This window comes from Salmo salar, chromosome ssa16 (assembly GCF_905237065.1).
Source record: "Salmo salar chromosome ssa16, Ssal_v3.1, whole genome shotgun sequence".
Taxonomy (NCBI): domain Eukaryota; kingdom Metazoa; phylum Chordata; class Actinopteri; order Salmoniformes; family Salmonidae; genus Salmo; species Salmo salar.
Genome location: NC_059457.1, coordinates 85490771 through 85500770, shown reverse-complemented (window position 1 = coordinate 85500770; position 10000 = coordinate 85490771). Strand labels below are relative to the sequence as shown.

Here is a 10000-nt window from a genome sequence, read left to right as displayed (position 1 = left end):
TTATATCAGCTCATAGTAAACAGTAGGACAGTGGGTTATATCAGCTCATAGTAAACAGTAGGACAGTGGGTTATATCACCTCATAATAAACAGTAGGACAGTGGGTTATATCACCTCATAGTAAACAGTAGGACAGTGGGTTATATCACCTCATAGTAAACAGTAGGACAGTGGGTAATATCAGCTCATAGTAACAGTAGGACAGTGGTTTATATCACCTCATAGTAAACAGTAGGACAGTGGGTTATATCACCTCATAGTAAACAGTAGGACAGTGGGTTATATCACCTCATAGTAAACAGTAGGACAGTGGGTTATATCACCTCATAGTAAACAGTAGGACAGTGGGTTATATCAGCTCATAGTAAACAGTAGGACAGTGGGTTATATCACCTCATAGTAAACAGTAGGACAGTGGATTATATCAGCTCATAGTAAACAGTAGGACAGTGGGTTATATCAGCTCATAGTAAACAGTAGGACAGTGGGTTATATCAGCTCATAGTAAACAGTAGGACAGTGGGTTATATCAGCTCATAGTAAACAGTAGGACAGTGGGTTATATCACCTCATAGTAAACAGTAGGACAGTGGGTTATATCACCTCATAGTAAACAGTAGGACAGTGGGTTATATCAGCTCATAGTAAACAGTAGGACAGTGGGTTATATCACCTCATAGTAAACAGTAGGACAGTGGGTTATATCAGCTCATAGTAAACAGTAGAACAGTGGGTTATATCAGCTCATAGTAAACAGTAGGACAGTGGGTTATATCAGCTGATAGTAAACAGTAGGACAGTGGGTTATATCAGCTCATAGTAAACAGTAGGACAGTGGGTTATATCAGCTGATAGTAAACAGTAGGACAGTGGGTTATATCAGCTGATAGTAAACAGTAGGACAGTGGGTTATATCACCTCATAGTAAACAGTAGGACAGTGGATTATATCAGCTCATAGTAAACAGTAGGACAGTGGGTTATATCAGCTCATAGTAAACAGTAGGACACTGGGTTATATCAGCTCATAGTAAACAGTAGGACAGTGGGTTATATCAGCTGATAGTAAACAGTAGGACAGTGGGTTATATCAGCTCATAGTAAACAGTAGGACAGTGGGTTATATCACCTCATAGTAAACAGTAGGACAGTGGGTTATATCAGCTCATAGTAAACAGTAGGACAGTGGGTTATATCAGCTGATAGTAAACAGTAGGACAGTGGGTTATATCACCTCATAGTAAACAGTAGGACAGTGGGTTATATCAGCTCATAGTAAACAGTAGGACAGTGGGTTATATCAGCTGATAGTAAACAGTAGGACAGTGGGTTATATCAGCTGATAGTAAACAGTAGGACAGTGGGTTATATCAGCTCATAGTAAACAGTAGGACAGTGGATTATATCAGCTCATAGTAAACAGTAGGACACTGGGTTATATCAGCTGATAGTAAACAGTAGGACAGTGGGTTATATCAGCTCATAGTAAACAGTAGGACAGTGGGTTATATCAGCTCATAGTAAACAGTAGGACAGTGGGTTATATCAGCTCATAGTAAACAGTAGGACAGTGGGTTATATCAGCTCATAGTAAACAGTAGGCCAGTGGGTTATATCAGCTCATAGTAAACAGTAGGACAGGGGGTTATATCAGCTCATAGTAAACAGTAGGACAGTGGGTTATTTCAGCTCATAGTAAACAGTAGGACAGTGGGTTATATCACCTCATAGTAAACAGTAGGACAGTGGGTTATATCAGCTTATAGTAAACAGTAGGACAGTGGGTTATATCACCTCATAGTAAACAGTAGGACAGTGGGTTATATCAGCTCATAGTAAACAGTAGGACAGTGTGGGTGGCTATGTGCTGTTTTCAGTGTCCTACAACTCTGTGTCCTACTCTAGGGTTCCCCAACTGGCGGCCCCCAGGTGGTTTTATTTGGCCCCCCATTGTTGGACATAAAAGTCTGTAACAGCAGGAAATCAGCTCCAAGTGATTTTAATTTAAGAAATCTGTTCCATAGTATTCCTATACATTATAGAGAGACGTGATTGTATACAAATGTAAGCAAGCTTTGAAATGATTGTTTTATGCAAACATTATACTGTATCTGTTTAGGCTTCTTGCGGTCAATTTGCAGTCTAGAAATGATTTGCAGTTGTGTTCCTGCCCCCCGACCATCCGCTCAAGAACAAATCCCAATGGAATAGTGATTATGTGGTCTCTAACAACATACAGTACATGCAGATGATGCGTGTCCTAGGATAGGAGGACCTGTGACGATAACTACAAAATAACTTCAAAGTAACTACAAAATAATTAGCATCAGTGTGACATCCATTGTTTTGCATCCAATGTTAACATTTAGACTACTTCCTTGTTGTCGACCATGATTTCCCTCTCTCACCTTGGCGTTCCTCCTCTCCAGAGTGTCCGTACCACAAGCCCCTGGGTTTGGAGGCTGGATCAGTCAGACCAGACCAGATCAGCTGCTCCAACGAGGACCAGTACACTGGCTGGTTCTCCTCCTGGCTCCCCAGCAATGCCAGACTCAACAACCAGGGCTTTGGGTGAGTCCCCTGCCACATCCTCTCCCTCAGGACCAACCCCTGGTAGGGCCTCTATCTCCCCCTCCCTGTTCAATCAGTAACCTCAGTGTTCCCTTGGGAAATAGCTCTTCTGACCTCATTGGTAAAATAATGGTCCCCCTCCAGGTCATTGTTTTTGCCTAGGCTTTAGCTCAGCGGGCTAACATAGTTTCCCTGGCGGTTCCCCTCCAGGTGTGCATGGCTGTCTAAGTTCCAGGACAACAGCCAGTGGTTGCAGATTGACCTGAAGGAGGTGATGGTGGTGTCTGGTATCCTGACCCAGGGGCGCTGTGACGCTGACGAATGGATCACCAAGTATAGCGTCCAGTACCGCACCGACCAGAATCTCAACTGGATCTACTACAAGGACCAGACGGGGAACAACAGGGTGGGCCCATCATATCTTTACCTTTTACATTTAGTCATTGAGAAGATGCTCTTATTTAGAGCGACTCACAGTCAATAAATACTTTAACAAAACTTTTTCACATTTTACAATCATAACTTAGTTCATATACATACATCATTACATGGTTCATTATGACATCACAAGGTTTACACATGTAATAATGTCCATGGATGTTTTTCTAAAACAACTTGTTTTGTCGAAGGTCAGCTTTCACATCAATGCATGGTTCGTTATGACATCACAAGGTTTACACATGTAATAATGTGGAAGACAGTCTTGGGATTTATACATACAGTATATCAAAATCAATCCTTCTCATCAGATCCCATATTTCTTTAGTTCTGTAGCAGTTCAGTAAAAGGTGTTCTAAAGTCTAGTCCTGCTAGGTGAGACAGGATATCTGGCAGGAGGATTCTCCATCTGTGTTTACTGCACGGTGGTCTGTGTTGTCCCTCCTCCTCAGGTGTTCTACGGGAACTCGGACCGCTCCTCCTCGGTTCAGAACCTCCTGCGTCCTCCCATGGTAACTCGCTACATCCGTTTACTCCCTCTGGGCTGGCACACACGTATCGCCATCCGCATGGAGCTGCTGCTCTGCATGAGCAAGTGTACCTGATTCTGTCTGTCCTGACGACCAGGGTCACACTCAGCAGGGTACAACACCGTGGAATGTTCAGACAGAAAATGTAATGAATAGAACTGACATGATTCTACATGACAGACAGTCATATTGGTTCTACACAATATATTTCTATGTGAAGGTCCTGTAATGATACACCCTCCTGAACAGGCCCAAGGAGAGCCCTGGTCGTTCCCCTGGTCGTTCCCCTGGTCGTTCCCCTGGCTGTTCCCCTGGTCGTTCTCCTGGTCGTTCCCCTGGTCGTTCCCCTGGCTGTTCCCCTGGCTGTTCCCCTGGCTGTCCCCTATGCCAAAGTGAAATCTACTGCTCTGGAAACCCTTGTTTCCTTTCCTTCCCCAAAACGGTTAAGTAATATCGCTCTCCCAGAGATTGGTTTTATGTGTGAAAAGGTCCATTCTGTTTTCAGATCAGATGCAAAGTGTTACAACAACAACAGTTTTATTTATTATCATTTTTTTACACTGAACAAAAAGGGGTGGCTGGCCAGTTGTTTCCACTTGGATGAGGAAGAGTGGGATAAATACATGCCTGTGAAGCGACAAACCCAGAGAAATTGGGGATGATTATGTGATGAGGAAAGCTCAGAGACAAAGATGACTACCAGTCCTGTGGTTAACTGGATGTTGTGTACTGTACTGTACTGTACCGTGTTGTGTACTGTGCTGTGTTGTGTGTGTGGATTCTGATGTAGTTTGTGACAGTGATGTAGAGTCCAGTGGAGGTATCGTTCGTTGCTTGTTTTATTGTATTCATTTAAAGTTGACCAAAACCAGTTCCTGAAATAAAGACAAACTCTTGTACTCTTTTGTTTTGGAGTATCATTGAACAATATTCCTGTATAATCCTCTGATGTCCTGTTTAAAATACATCTAGAGGAATCTCCACTTGTGATGTGTGAACACCTTTTCCTGATCCCAAAAAACAATTCATGCCAGTTAACAGGGGAGATGCAGGTGGTTTTAATTCTTATTTACAGTCAGAGACCAAATATATAAATAATGCTGTTTATGTGTGATGTCATGCAAATAAAATCCTGTGGGTCAATTTTAAACAAACAACAACTGGAAGTGATTTATAATTCAGGATCTGGATAATCTCGAATTTAGGATAATCTCGAGCTGATTTGTGTTTTTCTGCCATTTTAATCCTGTGACGGCGTGAAGGATTGTTCACTTCAAACCGCCACGAAATGGCAGTTAGAAATTATATAACAATGAGTTAACATAAACTGCAGGTGTAGGCCATTTGAGTTAGACATTAGTGGGATAGCCTGGTGGTCCCAGATCTAGCTAAAAAGCACAAACAGATCAGGGACCACCAGGCTAAATTAAAGGTGATCTTAAACCCAATATAATGAAATCACACCGTAAAGATTTCATGATATTCACTGCAACTGGTCCTTGGAGTCTTTTTGCCACAGAACCCCTGGAAGACATTCAGTTCTATTGGACACAGAACTATGGTTAAGACAAGGACAAGGATGCGACACAGACAACAAGGGAAAAGTGGAACTGAAGTTCAATAGTGAAACTGATGTTTCCAAACTGAAAAAGCATGTATTCATACTGGACGTTACAATGACAAGTGACAACACAAAGCAGTTCAATCAGAACATTACTGTCAACTGTTAGTGTAAAACTAAATGTTAAATTAAAACCAGTTACTGTCAACTGTTAGTGTAAAACTAAATGTTAAATTAAAACCAGTCACTGTCAACTGTTAGTGTAAAACTAAATGTTAAATTAAAACCAGTTACTGTCAACTGTTAGTGTAAAACTAAATGTTAAATTAAAACCTCACTGTCAACTGTTAGTGTAAAACTGAATGTTAAATTAAAACCTCACTGTCAACTGTTAGTGTAAAACTGAATGTTAAATTAAAACCAGTTACTGTCAACTGTTAGTGTAAAACTGAATGTTAAATTAAAACCAGTTACTGTCAACTGTTAGTGTAAAACTGAATGTTAAATTAAAACCAGTTACTGTCAACTGTTAGTGTAAAACTGAATGTTAAATTAAAACCAGTTACTGTCAACTGTTAGTGTAAAACTGAATGTTAAATTAAAACCAGTTACTGTCAACTGTTAGTGTAAAACTGAATGTTAAATTAAAACCAGTTACTGTCAACTGTTAGTGTAAAACTGAATGTTAAATTAAAACCTACTGTCAACTGTTAGAGTAAAACTGAATGTTAAATTAAAACCAGTTACTGTCAACTGTTAGTGTAAAACTGAATGTTAAATTAAAACCAGTTACTGTCAACTGTTAGAGTAAAACTGAATGTTAAATTAAAACCAGTTACTGTCAACTGTTAGAGTAAAACTGAATGTTAAATTAAAACCAGTTACTGTCAACTGTTAGTGTAAAACTGAATGTTAAATTAAAACCAGTTACTGTCAACTGTTAGTGTAAAACTGAATGTTAAATTAAAACCAGTTACTGTCAACTGTTAGTGTAAAACTGAATGTTAAATTAAAACCAGTTACTGTCAACTGTTAGAGTAAAACTGAATGTTAAATTAAAACCAGTTACTGTCAACTGTTAGTGTAAAACTGAATGTTAAATTAAAACGTTACTGTCAACTGTTAGTGTAAAACTGAATGTTAAATTAAAACCAGTTACTGTCAACTGTTAGTGTAAAACTGAATGTTAAATTAAAACCAGTTACTGTCAACTGTTAGTGTAAAACTGAATGTTAAATTAAAACCAGTTACTGTCAACTGTTAGTGTAAAACTGAATGTTAAATTAAAACCAGTTATTGTCAACTGTTAGAGTAAAACTGAATGTTAAATTAAAACCAGTTACTGTCAACTGTTAGTGTAAAACTGAATGTTAAATTAAAACCAGTTACTGTCAACTGTTAGTGTAAAACTGAATGTTAAATTAAAACCAGTTACTGTCAACTGTTAGTGTAAAACTGAATGTTAAATTAAAACCAGTTACTGTCAACTGTTAGTGTAAAACTGAATGTTAAATTAAAACCAGTTACTGTCAACTGTTAGTGTAAAACTGAATGTTAAATTAAAACCAGTTACTGTCAACTGTTAGTGTAAAACTGAATGTTAAATTAAAACCAGTTACTGTCAACTGTTAGTGTAAAACTGAATGTTAAATTAAAACCAGTTACTGTCAACTGTTAGTGTAAAACCAAATGTTAAATTAAAATGTTACTGTCAACTGTTAGTGTAAAACTAAATGTTAAATTAAAACCAGTTACTGTCAACTGTTAGTGTAAAACTGAATGTTAAATTAAAACCAGTTACTGTCAACTGTTAGTGTAAAACTGAATGTTAAATTAAAATGTTACTGTCAACTGTTAGTGTAAAACTAAATGTTAAATGAAAATGTTACTGTCAACTGTTAGTGTAAAACTGAATGTTAAATTAAAATGTTACTGTCAACTGTTAGTGTAAAACTGAATGTTAAATTAAAATGTTACTGTCAACTGTTAGTGTAAAACTAAATGTTAAATGAAAATGTTACTGTCAACTGTTAGTGTAAAACTGAATGTTAAATGAAAATGTTACTGTCAACTGTTAGTGTAAAACTGAATGTTAAATTAAAATGTTACTGTCAACTGTTAGTGTAAAACTGAATGTTAAATTAAAATGTTACTGTCAACTGTTAGTGTAAAACTGAATGTTAAATGAAAATGTTACTGTCAACTGTTAGTGTAAAACTGAATGTTAAATTAAAATGTTACTGTCAACTGTTAGTTTTACACTTAGTTTAGGATGAAGACATGGCTGTTGTGCAAATACATGAAGGAGAACAATCCAATGGATCACCTGATACACACAGTGAATGTTATTATTAACACATCTCCATGGAACATCAAATGTCCAGTTGGTGCAGATTGTTTGGCTAGAACTGGACTGTAGTGAAACGCTGGGGTCAGAAAGACGCCATCTTTCTGAGGGGCAGCTTTGGGCTTTGAGGGGAGACGCCATCTTTCTGAGGGGCAGCTTAGGGCTTTGAGGGGAGACGCCATCTTTCTGAGGGGCAGCCTAGGGCTTTGAGGGGAGACACCATCTTTCTGAGGGGCAGCCTGGGGCTTTGAGGGGAGACACCATCTTTCTGAGGGGCAGCCTGGGGCTTTGAGGGGAGACGCCATCTTTCTGAGGGGCAGCTTTGGGCTTTGAGGGGAGACGCCATCTTTCTGAGGGGCAGCCTGGGGCTTTGAGGGGAGACGCCATCTTTCTGAGGGGCAGCCTGGGGCTTTGAGGGGAGACACCATCTTTCTGAGGGGCAGCCTGGGGCTTTGAGGGGAGACACCATCTTTCTGAGGGGCAGCTTTGGGCTTTGAGGGGAGACGCCATCTTTCTGAGGGGCAGCCTGGGGCTTTGAGGGGAGACACCATCTTTCTGAGGGGCAGCTTTGGGCTTTGAGGGGAGACGCCATCTTTCTGAGGGGCAGCCTGGGGCTTTGAGGGGAGACACCATCTTTCTGAGGGGCAGCCTGGGGCTTTGAGGGGAGACGCCATATTTCTGAGGGGCAGCCTGGGGCTTTGAGGGGAGACGCCATATTTCTGAGGGGCAGCCTGGGGCTTTGAGGGGAGACACCATCTTTCTGAGGGGCAGCCTGGGGCTTTGAGAGGAGACGCCATATTTCTGAGGGGCAGCCTGGGGCTTTGATGGGAGACGCCATATTTCTGAGGGGCAGCTTTGGGCTTTGAGGGGAGACGCCATATTTCTGAGGGGCAGCCTAGGGCTTTGAGGGGAGACGCCATCTTTCTGAGGGGCAGCCTAGGGCTTTGAGAGGAGACGCCATCTTTCTGAGGGGCAGCCTGGGGCTTTGAGGGGAGACGCCATCTTTCTGAGGGGCAGCCTTGAGCTTTGAGGAGAGACGCCATCTTTCTGAGGGGCAGCCTGGGGCTTTGAGGGGAGACGCCATCTTTCTGAGGGGCAGCCTGGGGCTTTGGGGAGAGAGGCCATCTTTCTGAGGGGCAGCCTGGGGCTTTGAGGGGAGACGCCATCTTTCTGAGGGGCAGCCTGGGACAAAGTCAGAGTGGTGTGCTCAGGAGGCGTGTGTGTGCTTGCGCACGGTGTGCCGGTGTGTGCGCACGTGTGTGCGTATGTGTGTGTGTGTGTGTGTATATACTTCTTATTGTTACTTGTCCTTGATGTTCACACTATGTACTGTAGATTAATGACTAGCCAGGGCTAAAGATATCCATGACATTCATTGTGCCAATATCAGAAAGTTAGGCCTACATATTTTACCCTTTAAAGCCTACAGCACAAACTGATATGGTATGGATATCTCTGGTATGGATATCTCTGGTGTGAATATCTCTGGTATGGATATCTCTGGTATGGATATCTCTGGTACAGATATCTCTGGTATGGATATCTCTAGTAATGATATCTCTGGTACAGATATCTCTGGTATGATATCTCTGGTATGGATATCTCTGGTATGGATATCTCTAGTAATGATATCTCTGGTACAGATATCTCTGGTATGATATCTCTGGTATGGATATCTCTGGTAATGATATCTCTGGTACAGATATCTCTGGTATGGCTGTCTGCTATGGATATCTCTGGTATGGATATCTCTGCTATGGATATCTCTGGTACGTGTGTTTGTTTGTGTGTGTGTATCCTTCATCAGGATACAACAGGACATCTCAACAGGAATCTCCACATGGGGCCTGAGTCTCTAATAACTAGATCAGCGGGTGTGACTGTTATGGTTACTGTACTGCAGAATGACCCTTTACAACAAACAGTACCTTACAGTACATTCCCATCTGTTTGTGCTATCTGACCAAAGACCATAGGACTTGGGGCCAGGCTACACAAGTTTGTCAAGATGATGTGGCAAATGATCACCTTTAAAAACTTCACAACCCTGAGCCATATAGGTATCTCAGTATTTTATCATACATTATAATATTATATCATTTGTCTTTGTCCATCTGTCGTACATATATCTCCATAACTTTGTGTCAAATCAGATCAAATAAATACATTAAAGAGACAAAGTAAACGGACAGAACAAACAGGCTATACTGTAACAACAATAAATAGAAATTCTGTAAAACCTCCACAATTAAATATTTTGGATGAAATATTGAATTATTATTATATATAGTTAGAATCTCATAATCTTTTTTACATTTATTTTTAAAGCTCTTGCAATATTACACAATTATTCATTCTACAATACTTATTAAATCTCCATATAGGCCTACATATCGTTAAATAAAGTCATTTAATTTAAATCAAATAAAAGGAATTTCATGAATAATATAATATAATATCAATACAAATTCTATCAAATGTTTGAAGCTTCAAAAAAGGTCAGATTTTTACGGCCAGTTAGTCCACCTCTCAGTTCAGTCATATAGTCCTGAAC

General features: G+C 40.3%; 2 protein-coding genes and 1 non-coding gene across 7 annotated transcripts in view; 1 reads left to right on the top strand and 2 right to left on the bottom strand.

Moving 5' to 3' along the window:
- The window catches only part of LOC106572476 (uncharacterized), a 13210-nt gene extending 10726 nt beyond the window's left edge, over positions 1-2484 (bottom strand). Inside the window, exon 1 of the transcript XR_006759870.1 lies at positions 2408-2484. This is a non-coding gene — a transcript (uncharacterized protein). The remainder of the gene's footprint in view (positions 1-2407) is intronic.
- Positions 1-4437, top strand: part of LOC106572464 (retinoschisin) — an 11198-nt gene extending 6761 nt beyond the window's left edge. For both annotated transcript variants that reach the window (XM_014146685.2, XM_014146678.2), the window contains 3 exons: positions 2429-2570; positions 2781-2976; positions 3461-4437. In XM_014146685.2, the coding sequence (XP_014002160.1) occupies positions 2429-2570; positions 2781-2976; positions 3461-3613 (491 nt within the window). In that variant the 3' untranslated portion in view covers positions 3614-4437. The remainder of the gene's footprint in view (positions 1-2428; positions 2571-2780; positions 2977-3460) is intronic.
- Positions 4438-9503: 5066 nt separating this feature from the next.
- Positions 9504-10000, bottom strand: part of LOC106572451 (cyclin-dependent kinase-like 5) — a 26013-nt gene continuing 25516 nt past the window's right edge. For all 4 annotated transcript variants that reach the window (XM_045698319.1, XM_045698318.1, XM_045698317.1 and 1 more), the window contains one exon: positions 9504-10000. This exon is cut by the window's right edge and continues 753 nt beyond it. The gene's annotated coding sequence lies outside the window, so the exon portion shown is untranslated.